This window comes from Phaseolus vulgaris, chromosome 1 (assembly GCF_000499845.2).
Source record: "Phaseolus vulgaris cultivar G19833 chromosome 1, P. vulgaris v2.0, whole genome shotgun sequence".
Classification (NCBI taxonomy): domain Eukaryota; kingdom Viridiplantae; phylum Streptophyta; class Magnoliopsida; order Fabales; family Fabaceae; genus Phaseolus; species Phaseolus vulgaris.
Genome location: NC_023759.2, coordinates 45,515,141 through 45,532,104, shown reverse-complemented (window position 1 = coordinate 45,532,104; position 16,964 = coordinate 45,515,141). Strand labels below are relative to the sequence as shown.

Here is a 16,964-nt window from a genome sequence, read left to right as displayed (position 1 = left end):
GTATATATCCATGCAAGTTGAGCAAGTTGGGAAAGGAAAAACATAAAAAAAAGAGAACGCAACGATGCGTTTAAAGTCGATAAGAAGAAGCAATGGGTAATAGGACAGGAGAGTGCGTGTTCTTCCACCATCGTTCCTCAGATTGAACCCTTTTAACTTTGCACTCACATGGAATACCTCTTAGATCCGGTACTTCTTTCAATCTCATTCATTTCATCACCATGTGCGTTTCCCATTTTCACTCTTTTCATTTTTTCCATGATTTCTTTATTTCGCTTTGCCTCCATTTCAATTTCATACTGTTACCCATAATTCACTCAAGATCCCATGCCTCTCTCTTTTTCACCTACCTTCGCCTCCTTCTAACTTTAATTCTTCTTTTCTGATTGCAGCTGTAGAACTATCGCTTTTCACTGCTCTTAATCTCAATGGAACCTACTGTGAGCTTCTTTCTCCACCTTTTTCCCCTTCTATTTTATTCCACTGTCAGATTTCACCACTGTTAATATCACTTTATTAATCTTTAAAATTCAAAATTTAAATAGAAAAAATTAGGTTTTTATACAATCTTATTTCTCCTGTTGCTTTCCTAGCTTCATCAATGTACATCAAACGTTTAATTATATGCAAGGGCAATTTGTGAATTGGAGTGCCTCACTCATCAACACCAACAATGGTCAAGGTTTTAAATTTTAGCTGTGATTAAATTGCTTTCCTTGGTATTTTGGGAAATAGCAGACAAAGGCGTCCAATGCAGTCACATTTGCAGTCACTCACATATTGCGGACCCTTTTTTAAAACATTGACAATAGATCATCACTTGCGGATTTCAATTTGTTATTTCAATATTACAACCTAAATGTAGGTTGCCAAAGTCCCTTTTACCTGTTATTAGTGATTACATTATTATCCTCTTTCATCCAGGACAAAGAAGAAAAAATTGCTTGTGTGATTGGTGACCGATTAACTAGTGATGTTGTTGTGAGGCTACGCACACCGGAAGGTCGAGATGATTGGCTATACTGCCACTCAGAGATTCTTGTAAAGAATTGCAAGTACTTTGCTGATCGGTTGTCTGAGAACTGGCCAACATGTCAGATCCTTGATTCTCGCAATTGTGTTGATATCTATTGCCAAGAGTTGGATTTTGATTACCATGTAAATCTTATACGTCTTCTCTACATTGTCATAGATGGTTCAGTTGATGATTTGTGGCATGGTGTTAAAAATGCCCTTGGGATTCTCCAGGTTGCAGTTGAACTTGGATGCCCGCAGATTATAACTGCATGTGTGAACTACTTAGAAGCTGTTACATGGGAGGAGGCTGAGGAGGAAGAGATCTTGAGAATTGTACCTCGAATGGGATTACAGGCTGAACCTATCCTGGCTAGACTTCAACCAGTTAAGCAGTCTGCTATCGTAAACATCTTTGTCTCTGCTATCCGTTTTGCTACATCATCCCCATCCCCAAATATGAATGATCTTAAATCTTCAGCACAAGAGCAACTTGAGTACATGCTAACTGAAGATGATGATACCCCTTTATTGACAGCTGATGACAATATAAAAGTCGAGGTAAAAGAATGTGTAAACAGACTATTTGCTCGGTTCATCGACTCGGTAACAGCTTTTTCATCTGGTACTGCAGAATCACTATCTGAGGCAGAGAATATTCAGTTGTTTCAATCCTGTTTGACTGATTTGTCGTGGGCCTGTCAGATACTGAGTAAGTTGGAAATAATGAGAGAATTTGTTGAGAATTGGTTTGATGCATCAGAAAAAATTGTCAAGGTTCTTGAACAAGGAAGTTCTACAACGGAAGTCATTGAGATAAAGTTAAGAGCTGTTGAGGTGACATCAAAAGTTTTAGAGGCAATTGGTTATGGCACTGTTATATTGCCAACAGCAAAACGCCTTCAAGTTTTGAAAGTGTGGCTTCCATTTGTGAGGGTTACTAAACCATTGATTGATTCTGTTACAACGAATTGTGAGAATGCCATGCTGCTTAAATTAGATGGCGAAATGTGGCAATCCTTAGAATCCACATTTGTATCTATCATTCTTGCATTGCCATCGGGGGATCAGGCAGAGATTTTAACCGAGTGGCTGGATAACGAATATATGCAGTATCCAGACTTAACTGAGGCATTTGAAGTATGGTGTTATAGGTCCAAGGTTGCTAAAAGAAGACTATCGTTGCTAGGGGATGAGCATGCCATGGCCAACTCATTTTGAAGCTTTCACAAATTCTGTTATTTTATATTAGAGTCTAATCCCAGATTCCTACCTTGTCAAGGCATTGCGAAGAAATCATCTATTTTTTTACATGAACGGAAATTTTTGTTGGAGGCATTTAGAATCTCCATTTCTCAACAATTCAATGTAAATTATTCTAAGAAAATGTTGTACTAACTATGAACTGTAAAGGATCTATTTTGAAATAATTTATTTCATATTAAGCAAAATCATGATACTCTACATATTAACGTTGAATTTGCTTGGGCATTTCTAATTACATGGAGATGTTGCTCAATACAGGTCCTGCAGCGTGGTTTGTTAACTCAACATGAGTACACAACGCAATCGTATGAAGTTCTATGGTATTTTAAAGGGGTAAAACTAATCATTTTGACGCCTGCTTGATCGGAAAGGAGAAAAGAAATTGAGTTTGAGACAATAGAATTCGAGTAATTGCTTGGAAAATTGAAATTGAAAATTCTCTTTATGTGCATAACAAGCTACCTCTTCTTTTAAGAGGATAAAACTTGATTAGCTGCATAGATAGTAAAACAATTTGACCACTTCATGTACTCCTAATGATTGAGCGACAGACAGACACCCATTTGCGCACACATACATTTTCATCAATTGAAAGGTTGGTTGGGTTTGTGCGGTAGGTATTAAAGGTGATGAATATTATAATGATAATATTTTTGTCATTTTAATATTTTTTTTTACAATTTAAATTATACATACATAGTTAGATGAACAACATAATTAACAAAATATTACTTAAGATTTTAAAAACAGTTGGCGTGTATAATAATAAAGAGAACACACAATTTTGAAACAACTAGAGTAGTCCTCAACTCTGGTAGAGTGATCACCATTGTAGACTAGCCGAAACAATAGAGTTGTAGTATAATTCATATGATCGGAGATTATTGTATCACATTAGATAGATTGGCTAGAAAGCCTAGCTACCAACAATAAACATTGATCTATACATTCAGAAGAAATTGAGAAGTTGTTTTTTTCTGATATTTTATTAGTTGAACATATACAAGTAGATGATATGGTGAAGATTTATTGTATAAAGGTTGAAATATTCATAAATTATTATTATTATTTTATTTTATTTTATTTTTTTTTAAGGGAGAGTGAGAGGTGATTGAGATTGGATCAAACATCATAAAGTTTGGTCAACACCAATTTACTTTGTATTGAATGTGTGTTCGAACCGTGTTGCTCTCGTGTACCAGTTTTGGACCATCATCATACGAGTGTCTTCTGCATGTTTGTGTTAAATTGGCATGCCAACTATCAGTTATGATGGTAAGAAAATCAAAATCTTTAGCAACAGCTTTAACCTACAAAATCTCGTGTTATATGAAAAACTACGATACTATTCTTCAAAATAATATCACTTTGTTTATCTAAAAACATCTTACAACAGTCAAAATCATTCCCTGTTCAACAATTTCTATATCCATGCAACGAATGAAATTGTTTATTGGACGAGTTGGTAAGATAATCTTGAAAAAAATTACTCATGCCCTTGGCCTATTAATTTCTAAATAGAAACTCACCTATTTTAAATAAATTATCACTCACTTTTCTTATTTTATTTAATAACTAGAACTTATACAAAATATATTTAAAAAGATTACAAATTAAAGTATTAAAATATAAAAAAAAAATTAGTCATTACATTAACAATGTAAAAAAAATTATATCATCATTCAATTATAAATTATCATATAATTAAATAGAGTAATTTTTTTAATATTTAATATAAAGTTATATCTTAATTGGTGATACAAATAAATGAACATAAATTTAAAATAAGATAAATCACAAATAAAATAAATCATTTAATATAATTAGTGACACTTTATTGTAATTAAAAAAATGTGAGTATAATTTGTCCATATTCTTTAATCGGCAAATATTAATGATTAACGTTTTTTTTTAAATGAACTTGAACTCTAGTCCAAAAACCCATAACTGGAACCATAACCTCTCCCTCCCTTTTGATTTTCAAATCATACGTATGCAGATTATGCATAAATTCTTTTAAATATGTATTTTATGAATTTTACATTAAATATTTTAAAAATGAATTTGGCTAATGAAATATACCTTTAAAAAATATTTTTTAGGATTATTTGACAATTTTTACTAATTTTAACAGTTTCTATTTAAACTGCCAAAAAGTGATAATTGTGGAAAACAAATGGTAGTTTATGGGAGAGAAGGAGGAGCAAGAGAAGAAAAATGGGCAACCCTTATGGGACAACCCAACCTTTCGACCAAGTTCGGTATTACGCTCAGTCGCAAATTAAATAGATTAATTCTAATTAAGGATTATAAAACATAATTAAGGGATCGTTGGGTCTACGTTAATTTTCACATAGTACAAATCCCAATAGAAAAAAGTAAATATAATGGCTGTTTTAATTATGAACTTGCTAATTAGACAAACATTTCGGCTTAAAAGTTAGAGTCTATTTTGCAGATATCTCACCTTCACATACATACTCAAAAGATGAGTGAAAATATAGAAAACTAAAGAAAATTGATAGGGGATAGGTTACTTGTGTAAGCTCTTTGAGTTAAATTGTTAGGTAATTTTCTAGTTATAAATTTGATGAGAACTAAAGAGTTATTTAAGTTAAGATGTCATAGAAAACGCTAATCATAAGTGACTGGAAGATCTCTCATATTTAGCAAAATCTCACCCCACTAAATTAACTTATAAGTGAATTATTAAATAGATAATGCCTTAATTGATAAGGTCCACTGTCCATAAAAAATGTTATTAACTACTTTTGGGACCTATAAATAGACCCACATAGTATAGGATAAAACAACACAGATGAGATTTCAAAACTGATTTTGAGATTATGTAGGGAAACACAACTTTCAATGACTAAGTTTGCTTTCATTTCTTGAACTAACAAAAAAAGAATTCTGTGATAACATCTTCAAATTTTCTTTTTATTTATGAAAGACATAATCCTTCTAGATTTTACTTTCATTTTGGTAGACACATATTGTACATAAAAAGAATATATTATATTGCATTTAGTTCTGGTTTCTTCAGTGTGTAAAATAGCACAACATATATTTTCAATGGAAGATATATTGGTATCTTTTACCAAAATAAAGTTTATGACAACAATCCATCTATCCCACCTTCAGAGCTTACAAAAATAATATACAACCTCAACCATATACTTTCAAATCCTAAGCTATCTAAGAACTCAAATAGTTCTATGCAGGGTATAAACTTATACTAAAGTAAAATTCCTTCTTTCTTTACACTACAATTGTTCACCACTCCCCACATAAGCAGGGAACTAAGAAGAAATTGAGAGGGATTCAGAAGCAGCGAGTAGTAGCATTGTGCTATCACATTGCTCACCTTTCAATGTGTTACTCAGGTCACAAAGTCTGGCAACAATTGTGCAGCAAACCTCTTTGGGTTTTGCATGCTGATACTCTCATAAGCTGCAGAAGAGTGGGGAGAGGAAGTGTTTATGCTACCAAACTCATTTGGTTCACCAATGTCCAAGCTTCTACCCAGTTGAATGTTTTGGTTTGGGAGGAATGTTTGATGGGTTCCTGGTAATGAGTCAAGACCAAGAGTAAGGGAAACGCCATTACCTGAAAACCTTGGGGCAAACTGCTCTGCATCAAACCTTCCAATATCCCCAATTGGGTACTGTCCAAAACCACCAATGAAGTTTGTTTGGTTTACCATGAAAGAGGATTCGTTTCTGCCTTGCCTATCGTCCCCAAATTTCATTGAGAGTTGTTCATTGTTTGCCTCATTGGGCTTCACATCAATGTTCATTGAAGGTACACTATTTGGGGAATGCATCATCTCATGATTCCTTGCTTTCTTCGGACTCCCTTGTGTGATCCCTTCTAGCTCTGATGATCCCATGAAGCTGAATCCTGATTGGTTTCTCACATTCCCACCAAGTTGTGACGTTGATGGTCTAGAAACTGAAACCATAGCAGTGTTCTGGCTCTTTGAAACCTCTTGTTTGGAATTAAAACTTTTAGCCTCGGTTTCATTGGAAGGACCTCTCTCTGGTGGGGCTGCCATTTTCGTAGAAGAATCTTCATTGCTCTTGCTTGATTTATCCTCAGATCCATTCTGTTCATGATCCTTCATCTCTTCCAAGTACATTTCCTCCACCATTGGCTTCCAAAGCCGAACTCGAGCATTTATAAACCAATTTGAAACCTGTCACCCGCCCAGCATTATTAAGGTGAAGAACCAATCATCAAATGGAAGAGTTAAATAGCATTAGCATGTTAGTTACCTGGCTCCTTGTTAGCCCTGTTTGTTTTGCCAACATGTGTTTGTCCGAGTCCTTGGGATATCTGGAATCATTTAAAATATTGTAAACTTTTTCATTCTAAAAGAATCAAGAAGTTAAAATAAATTGAGCTTATCTAACAAGATAAAATCAGCTGATGCAGTTCAACTTTTGAAGAAGTTAGAAGAGAGAGTTTTTATAAAAGTTAAGTGCTTACGGGTGGAGGAAGTGTTCGAAGAGCCAGGCACGAAGAACAGAAACAGATCTTTCAGGTAATCCTCTCTGGGGTCTCCAAGCATTGTGCTGGATCATTCCCAATTGTTGAAGAGCTCGTTGCTGCCTTAGATGATGGTCCACATATTTGAGCCTCGAACCTTCTATTTTCCCTCCAAAGCAATCTTCTTCTCCTAAGCTCTTGTTAGCAGCTCGAACCTGCCCTGCAATTGCATCTTTCAAACACCGAAACTGCTTAGAGATTGTTTGCAATGCAAGGGCAGTGTATGTCCTCGCAGACCCAATCCCCGCAGCTTGCTCAAACGACGACACCACTATCTCCATCTGCTGGTGGTACTGCCTGTACCTTTGCTCCACCTTCAACCAAAAGTATCACATCAATAAACTATCCATTTATTCAAGTGTCACAAAAATTTCGATATTGCAACCAACCACAACCATGCAATTCAGCATTATTAGCCCTTCACAATCTTTCTGAATTTCCATGCATTAATCATTAGATTATATTATTTTTGGCGTGACAACTATATTTTTCCTGAACATACCTGAGTGAGACATTATCAGATATACTACACAAACACCTTTTTCAAACAAGAATTCTATTTGAAACATTATAAGTAATTAAAATAAACACTTCTTTTAACATAAATTCGATCTATAGTTTGTCTTACTCCAAATTATTCTTGATGCTCAACCCAATCCATTTTTCATTAGATAAGATGAAGCTATGATTTCAAGTCCAACACTAGTAGTCATACCAAGATTAAAAGCCAAAAACACCAATACTGTTTTTGAAACTCGTTGAAAAATGGGAAATCCAATTAAAATGTGAAAGTTTGAACAATTGACTTGTTCATAAACGTGAAAAACACGAGAAGTTTAACCAAACATGCTGTAATTAAAGTGAACAACACATACCTCATCAAGCATGGCAATTAGTTTTGCTTTCTTCATCTGAATTTCTTGTCTTTCTGCAGTCGATAGCTCAGAGCTACGTTTTCCGTTCCCTTCCCCAACAACTGAACCATCTCCACTACCTGCAGCGGATGATTCTCCAATCACCTTGTTCTGTCCACCACTCTTTTTACCCAGCTCGGTGCCAGTCCCATTGTTAACATTCACAACCTCTTCTAAAAGTTCATGCGCTGCCTTCAAGTACTTTGAGCTCAAGAGTACGCTCTGAATGCCCGAAGCTCCATTATTGGTAACCCCAGACGCCGACGACGGCGAACCGCCCGACACGCGCAAGTCGTCGCCTGACATCCCCGGCGCCTGACCCTCCCGGAACGACCCAAGCCCCAGAGACAAGCCCTGCTGTGCGCGTGGGGTTTCACGCGCCGCCGAGGCCGGGTCAAGCGCGTTCCAATGATTGTACTGCATGCGCGGGAGGAAGCCATGCAGTGCCGAGACGTCGTGGTGCGCGTGCATGGAGTGGTGGTTGAGGTCCTGGGAAGCGGAGAGGGGGATTCCAACGAATTGTTGGGTGTGAGAGGGCGGCGCGTGAGGGTTGAAGGAGTTGTTGCTGTTGGTGCCGGCAACTGCGGCGGAGTTGAGAAACACGAGATTTCCCGCAGCGTGTGAGGGAGGGGGCTGCGACGGCGCGTCGGAGTAGTGGATGTAGCCGGGGTTCATGAGGACAAGAGTTTGGAGTCCGTCGGCGGCACCTGATTGGATTTCGGAGTTACCATGATGAAAGTATGTCGCCATCGGTTTGGGTTATAATAGGTTGTTACTTCACTGAAAAGAGAGCACTACCGCCACGTTAGTTACGCTATGCTTTCAAAGTTCACATCCAATCCAACACATGCCACCAAGCCACAACCCTTAGTCCCAACTTTCAACACATAACCTAAACATGCACCTCACTTACACATGTATATTTGTGCCATACCTGCGATGAATCTTGTAACGATCTGTGGATCAACCCATCAACACAACTCCCAATATTTGCAGCTCCTTAGGTAGTTTCTCTCTCAAAAGAATCCTGAGCAAACACAAACAGAAGTGGGAAAACCGATGAAAATTAAACCTGAATAATAATATCTGAGATCCTGTTTCACTTGTAGTTCATTCCAATTTAAGACACTTTGTGCATGGTTTTGTGATGGTGTCTCACGAAGTTTGAAAGAAAAAACTTAAAGATAATTCATTTTGTATGTATTAGTTAATGGAATGAATGATATGGTGGCTATAGTGTGTACCTGGTGATAGGAGAATTGGGGTGCGCACGTGCTTCATGATCGTTTCTGAACGGCAAGGGAAAGAAGAAATTGATTTGCAGTGAGTGAGCTGAGAAGTACGAGAAAGAGAGAGAAAGAGAAGGACGCACACGCACAGTTAGTCTCACCCATGAAAGCAAAACAGTTATGGCTAACGAAAACGTACATGAAAGCAGAAAGAAATTGATGGATCAAACGGACCTGTCAACGTGCATATGTGATCTATGTATCTATCTATCTATCTATGTTTGGGATTTCATCAGTCGCTTCACTTGCAAAGAGGAAAGCTCTCTGTCAGACTCAAATCCGCTGCAATTCCACCCCAACTGAAAAGGGTAAAAAAAGAGTTGAAGAGAGAGATGGTTAAAAAAGACTTGGGAAAAAGATGCCCATCTTTGTTCACTTCATTATCCACACATTTATGATCTTTTTCTTTTAAAAAAATTGTTTTTTTATTATATGAAATTCTGGGTTGGGGGGAAATTGTGAGAACAATGAAGTGAGCATACATGCCTCAGTGCCTTTTTTTTTCTTTTGAAAAACAAGTACCTGTGAAATGAATAGATCAAAACAGGGGAACTTCTTTTGATTTGACCCTCTCTTTTCAAATCATTTGGTGCACAAGCCAAGCACCCTTTGATGAGCAACAAAGAACTTTTGAATATAGAGAGAGAGAGAGAGAGAGTAGCTTTGTGCTGAGAAATCTATAAAAAATATATAATGGAAATGCAATCAAGGTGTGTCAGAAGATACAAACAGCTGAAAAACGAGGAAACGTCTCCTTCCGCAAAGCTCAATTAATTGTTTGTTTAATAAGAAAAAGAAAAAGAAAAAAAAAGGAGGATGATGATGGACAAGAAGCGGGTGGAGGGATCTCATTGCTCATTTCTCCATTAAATATCTTCTTGTCGTTTTCGCAATTTCCATATTTTTCTCATCAACTTATTTGGGAATTTTTTGTGGTTGGATGCCTGAGTTTGAAGATAAAGCAATTAAATGGCTAAGGAACGCAGAACCAACTACCATAACACCAACTTTAATGCTTTAAAAGCTGAAAATATATTTGTCAAAATTATTTACAGTTGTATTTCCCTTGTAATGATTATCTCTTAGATTTATTTGTTTATTTATTTATTTATTTATTAATGCATTATCATCTCTTAAACTTTACCAGTTACCCTACAGTGTGTAAATTTTAGCAGATTAAAAGTGTAACCGGAAAAAGAGAAAAGTTAAAGAGAGAGTTAAAAAAGCAAGGGGTCCCAATCAAGTGCATGTATGATGTGTCTATGAATCATGAGCCCCTAAAAAAAGTGGTCCCTTCTTGGCTCTCATGCATCAGACCTATACTAGCAGACATCAGCATATCACAATGATCAACAGAAGAAAATAAAATAGCATAAGTCAAGATATTATTTGTTCGAGAAATTAATCTATCCTTTCCCTCGTTTTGTTATCCCAAAAATGAAAGCCTGTAATTATCAGAATTTGTCTCTGAACAAATTTTGAAGGCAACCAAAGGATGACTTGACTTGGATGCGTGAAAAAAGAGCACAGAGTAGAAAGAAATGGACAAAGAAGGAAATGCACGGTCCAATAAATAATTAGTAATAACCCTTTCCAGCTTGTTTGAGGTAACCCCATCATTCGCATGGAAAGACAGAGAATAACCATATTTATTAAAATTCTGAAGTGCAACGGCTATTTTCTACATCCCAGCCTTTTAGAAGTTTTCAATCACCATCAGTAACTATTATTGTGTAAGAATGAGCAGTGACAAATTTAAGGCCTGTGATGTTAATAGGACTACAAATTTCGAAGTTGGGGACATTCATTCATTTAGCTAGCTCGGGTATCATATCCATTCATAAAGCAAACCAATATTTTATATTTATATTTATATAATATGGTAGGCGCGCTATTAATATATAGTATATGTGTATATAAAAGTTTCTATGAATGGCCTTTTAATAATCAATATGTCATTCTCCCACAGATCAATGTCAATAGTATTTATATTTCATAGGTCTCTTGGATTCTTTCGTCAAAACTCACGCCAACTTTTTGTTCTTGCCCCAGTTGCATTAACAACCAAGTTTTCACAGCTAGTAAAAGCACATTGGATCTCCCGCGGACACTTGTGAAAACCAGAGTAAAAGGGTAGTAGTACCTTCAGTTACTCCATTGATGCATACTGAATATTCATATGTCAGAACTCTCAATACTTCTCCCTGTACTTAAAAAGGTCCATGGATGCTCCTCTACACGCCACTGTGCTGCTTCTTTTCTGTCTTTTCTATTCTTTTCACCCTAAATTCTTTCAATAATATTATTTATTCTTCATACTTCCATTTTCCTAATCATCATATTTTTATATTTTCTAATAATCCGTTTCAATCATTGCCTTAGTATAAACAAAAAAACAAGAATTGCCATTGAAAGAAACCCATTCATTCAGCAAGATTGTATTTCTATTAAAAAATACTCTGATTTTTTAAAAATCTAAACAAAATTCCTATATAGAAATTTTGCTACATCTATTTTAAATTTTTAATATATAAAAATAATGACATTAGGGATAGATAGTTATGATTTATACAACTTTTTTAAGGTAAGGCTAATTCTATTTTAAAATTCTAATATAAAATAATTACATGTTGATATGTTGCTTGCGGCAACTTCTTTTTTAATTTAATTAATTTACTTCCCTAGTTCCCCTGGCTGATCCATAATTTGAATACTCAGATTTTTCAACGAGACCAAAGACAAGGTAAAAAAGAAAAATTTCTTCTACAAAATGTCAAAGAAAAATGAAAAAAAAAAAAACTTGAGCTAATACACTTATATTATCTTATGGGTGATTATTTAGATGATAAAAGTAATTAAAGGGAAAAAAACTTAGATGGTTAAAATCCTACTTGAGATTTAACTAAAACTTATATTTATATAATTGGATGCATGTTGATAAGCAAATGATTTGTAAAAGTAAAACCATTACCTAAGAAGGTGGAGGTTATGAGCATGATGATGGTGACACGGAATTCAATTACTTTGGATAAGATGTTGTATGACATAATGCTGCAATTAAACAAGTATAAAATAAGGTAATGGTGACAAAATGTGGGAAATTAAGTTATAATGAGGTGAGTAATTTTATAGTCCAAGTGTATTTATCACAAGAATAGGTAGCCAGAGGCAATAAACTGCAAAACATGTACAAACCCGTACTGGTGTCCCCTAAAAGAATTTTGGATTGTGTTGATTTTGAGTTAACCAAATAGATAACTGGCACACATCACATCATAGAAACCCCATTCTCTGATGATCCTGAACTCACCCTGTCGATGTTTTTGGGTGTGACTATATATAATATAAAAGGGGATTTTGTAAGTTGTATGGTCCCTTTGCATGTGTGCTCTATCAATTTCAATATTGTTATCATGGGACTCTTTGCTTCCTCATGCTCCTCTCGCCCTTTTCTTATTCAAATTTCTTTTCTGAAGAAAATGACTTCAAAAGAAGGAAACACTGGGAAAAGGTCATAGATTTCCTATTTAAACAATTCTATATATTCAGTCAGTAGTATACGTCAAAAGAAATGATCGCAAAGGCAAAAGTCAGTAGGAATAAGTCATATATTTACGCCCGAATGGTAATAATTAAGATCTAGCAGCAGTTGCGTCAAAACCATCATTGTTTACTAAAGAAGGGGTAAAAAATGTGGAAATAAAAAAATGAAGGGTGTGTGGAGCATATGGTATAGTGTGTGACGTGAGATTTTTGAGCTGGCAGTGGCAGAGAGAAGGGTGAGTGAGGGGTGCATGAATTTCAGCAGTGGACCCATGTTTTTATTAGGGAGGGGAAAAAATGAGAGAGTTAGTTTGGTGATGACTAGTTTGTAAAGTTGTTATCCTTGATGGAAGGAATAGCCGTGTGAAGACGCAACTATTATTTGGTTCTGGTATGCATTTGGACGCAGGTGAGAGAGTGAAGACCGAAAGAAAAGACCCCTAATATTGAAACAAAAGTGAAGGGGCCACAACACACCTACCAACGACCCCACTCACCCCACTTCCTGCTACCAAGTTCTTCATCCCCCGGCATCTCTATAAACCATACACAAATGCTACCAATAACACCACCACAATACAGATATCAAACTTCAAATCTCATCTTATACACAACTTTCGTATAATATGTTTTATCTACAGGGTTTGGATAAGTCTACTGCAATAATTCCACAAATCCTTCCAAACCATCAAAATTCCCTTCTCATGTGTAAAAGTATTCATCACGCTTGTCCCCATTTTAAATAGCTTCTGATGTTTAGTGCTGACTTACTCTGTAAATAAAAAATAAATAAGTATTTTTAACATTAAAGTGATGTAATATATGTATTTATTTTAATAAAATTATATTCTTTTTAAATTAAAAATACAATTATTATTTTAAAAATCTCTCAATTGATTATATATTTTGACCGAGTCCAGGCATCTTCTATTATTTAGTAAATCACTTTATTAAACATTAAGAATAAGTATAATAAATACATGTTAAGCAAAACATGAATCTAAGACTCGTAATTGTTTTTATGCTCAACAATATATACATATAACACTGTACTAACATGTTGACATGGATTAAAAAAACTTACATTCAATATATTTAGTACAGTGATATATAATTTCGTATCATTTAGTGGAGGTTAAGAATAATTTAAATATACATTTTTTCCTTAATTTACTAAAATATCTTTTAAAAATAAAATTGTGATGAAACACTGATCTTCCAAACAGACAATATTTTGAATGCGATGATTGACTCTAATGATCTTATCTCTTGAATTTGAGGTCGAAACATTGATATCGTATATGAGAACAATAGTAGTTTTAAATTTAATAATTTTATAAATAAAAATTATAATTAACAAATTATATTAGAATGGATCATTTTAAATAATCTACCCCTCCCATTTAAAGAAACAACTAATTATTTTGAAGAGAGATGTTCATTAAGGAAAGATTCTAATGAATTGGAATGGATAGAGGTAACAGTTACTGCATCTTCCTTTTTAAAAAAAATGTCTTGTTATCTGTTGGATATTTATTTGAAAGATATGTATAAATTATTTTATACTTGCAAACATGGATATTAATATGTTTATTATTTTTTTCAAAAATTTAAACAAATTTTTTCTGCAATCTAAATAGAATTATGTTATATTATATTAACATAAATAAAATTATTGTTGCTAAAAATACAAATACAAATTAAATACACTACAAAATATAAGTTTGAATATAATTTATTTAAAATAAATTTTAATTTTATAATCTAAATATAAAACACAAATATGTAAAGTTAAATTTTAAACAATTTTTTATTTTTTTATTACCAAAAACTTTAATTTAATTACTTGATTTTTAAAAAATAAATAAAAATTACTAACAATAAATAATAAATATTTTGTAAATGTGAATGTTATGATAGTAATACTATAGTCTATTGACACTTGGATATATGCTTCAAAAATTTATAGGAATGTAAGGTGTCAATCATGAATATTTTAACAGTTTTTTTCAAACTAATATAACTTTACCGAAAAATAAGTAAAGTTTAGGTACAGATTTTTTTTTATTAAAATTCAAAACTTGAAATATCTAAAAGTCAGGCTTCTCTTTGGTTAAAGATTTTTGGGTTACAATTTGTATTGACATTGTGAGTGAAATTGGAAATTATAGAAACTCGGTCATCTTTAATAGTGGAGTGCCAAATGTGTTGAAGTGTTCGTTTTGATACACATTAATGCAAAGTCTTGTTTTGCTTATTTCCCGTATTCTAGTTGGGTTTTAAATCCTATAGATTGTATGAGGTTGATTCTGTAATGTTGGGTAGTATTGGTCTGGTAACCCCTTTACTAAACTGGTAGGTAGGCGTTCTAATTGGAGTTTATTGTCAGGTATTTATGTATATGAGTTGGACCACTCTTGAAGTGGTTCCTATTTATTTATTTATTTATTTAATTGTTGATAAAAAAAATCTAAATTAAATGTGGAATTGCATCGAAAAAATAATTTGAAAGAGATAAAAAGAGGATCGAAATTGACATGATAGACATATTTAAGAGTAGACGTAACTGGTTTTGAAGAAAAGAGAGGCGCAGAGAGTATAAATTTGAAAGGGAGTTACATTATTGATGTTGAGGATGAGATGTGTTATGTTTTGTTTATTTGAACGGTCCTGTAATTCTAAAGCAGGCGGCTAGTATGCCCCAACTTTTGCCTACTTCGCTACCTTTGGTCTTTTGTTGTGATGCATTCTTATTGTATTCTATTCTATTATATTATCATATCCGACCTCAACGTATGTTTTGGTTTGTTGGCCATGCCTTGCCTTCTGTGTCTTCAACACTCAAAAGTCAAGACCTCATACAAATTGATAGCCATGTCAAGTTCATTGAATCTTCTTGACATGACTCCACCACTTTCCTTTTTTTTTTTTTTTTCTTCCAATTTCCATGCATGTAAAAGTCACCATTTGGGGGGATAAAAGTTACTCTATTCTACAACTACCAAAATAGGTTTAAAGCAATACACCCATATGAATATTTTCAAGTTATGATCTTTGTTTCTTTTAGATTAAGTTAAAGTAACTTATATAAAACTCAGCCAAACTTTTTTTTATTTAAAATATGAGTGGCACCAATATAAAACTGATAAAAAGAAATTTATCTAAAATATTAACTTTTTCTGCTGAATCCATCATCATTAAAATTTTATCAAAATGCCAAGTTCAAACCAGAGGGATGACATTTTTCATTATTAAAATGAATAAATGCAATGTTAGTTGTAATAATGAATAAACTTACTAACTAATATCATTTGTAATTAGTCTCTATTATATATTTTTATGACTATTTTATGATAAGTGTATTGTATTATAACTAATACTTTGTCCCTAAAGATCCGGAGTAGATAAATTATCAAGTATAAGATTCACTAAATAGAAGATAATAAGTAAAAGTGTTTGGGATGTTTGTTGTGTATGATTGCTAGAATTGTAAATAAAACAAAGTAAAGAGTTGTTGATTCAATTGGGAGAATGAGAATTGAGATTGTGAATCATCCTTTTTACTCTTTTGTATTTTGAAAAGCTTATATTCTATCATGATGTCCATATAAAATTCATTTATATGGATTTCTCACATATAAAATTATTAAGAGAGTCTCATAAATATTGATTCCTCTCACATCTATAAAAACTCTTTATCCTTACGAATATTGATAGCAATTAACATTTCAAACTTATTCCTAACATTCAAATATGTTAAGCATTATCGTTTAGGTCAAAAATTTAGAAGTACTATTCAGTCAAATCTAAGGATCAAAATCATGTTAAACAAGTCTTACAAATAACATGACAATATCAATCATCAATCAAGAACAACATAATATTATATTTAAATATCACCTCGATACATAAGATTTTGAACATATTAATCCAAATTCCAAAGGATTGAATTGGTCACTCATGTTGGCCATTACAAGAATGGAAAGCAAGAAAAGAAGATCCAAGATGTTTCTTCTTCGTGACTGTCTCCTTTTAGGTTTTCTATCACCTTTTATTTTCTCAATGGTGTTAAGGGTTGTGCATCACGCCTCATATTTAACCTAGTTGGGTCTGGGTTAAGTGACTTTTCGTCTAGGCGAGTTGGACGAGAAAAAATTCAACTTCTCTGGAGTGATCTCGCTTGGGTGAGATTGGGCTCGCTTGGGTAAGATTGGGCTCGCTTGGACAAGTTCCTCTAGACTAATTTTGGCTTAGGCAAATTTGGGGGAGTTCTTGTGTATTATAGCTTTCCCTTTTCATCTTGTCTATTATCCTTTAGCTCTTTTATCTCCATTTTCCTCTAAAATCCTAAAATTAACACAAATTTGAGAATAAACCGTTCTTATTC

The 16,964-nt window shown here is 33.9% G+C and overlaps 2 protein-coding genes across 7 annotated transcripts; one reads left to right on the top strand and one right to left on the bottom strand.

The window, feature by feature from the left end:
* LOC137814635 (BTB/POZ domain-containing protein At3g05675) lies at positions 1–2,465 on the top strand. 4 transcript variants are annotated; one of them, XM_068617462.1, is made up of 4 exons: positions 26–189; positions 393–440; positions 925–1,093; positions 1,193–2,465. In XM_068617462.1, exons 2-4 carry the CDS (start codon positions 429–431, stop codon positions 2,233–2,235), a joined length of 1,224 nt encoding a protein of 407 aa, XP_068473563.1. In that variant the 5' UTR covers positions 26–189; positions 393–428; the 3' UTR covers positions 2,236–2,465. The 4 variants fall into 4 exon arrangements, with proteins under 4 accessions (XP_068473561.1, XP_068473562.1, XP_068473563.1 ...); XM_068617463.1 differs by having other exon boundaries at positions 73–223; XM_068617460.1 differs by having other exon boundaries at positions 1–189; positions 925–2,465.
* Positions 2,466–5,347: 2,882 nt separating this feature from the next.
* On the bottom strand, positions 5,348–10,656 carry LOC137814636 (BEL1-like homeodomain protein 1). 3 transcript variants are annotated; one of them, XM_068617464.1, is made up of 8 exons: positions 9,557–10,656; positions 9,209–9,333; positions 8,990–9,077; positions 8,680–8,772; positions 7,707–8,525; positions 6,772–7,145; positions 6,558–6,618; positions 5,348–6,478 (listed from the first exon to the last, which is right to left on the bottom strand). In XM_068617464.1, exons 5-8 carry the CDS (start codon positions 8,493–8,495, stop codon positions 5,663–5,665), a joined length of 2,040 nt encoding a protein of 679 aa, XP_068473565.1. In that variant the 5' UTR covers positions 8,496–8,525; positions 8,680–8,772; positions 8,990–9,077; positions 9,209–9,333; positions 9,557–10,656; the 3' UTR covers positions 5,348–5,662. The 3 variants fall into 3 exon arrangements, with proteins under 3 accessions (XP_068473565.1, XP_068473566.1, XP_068473567.1); XM_068617465.1 differs by having other exon boundaries at positions 8,990–9,034; positions 9,557–10,104; XM_068617466.1 differs by having other exon boundaries at positions 8,990–9,034; positions 9,174–9,333; positions 9,557–9,706.
* Between the last annotated feature and the right edge of the window lie 6,308 nt (positions 10,657–16,964).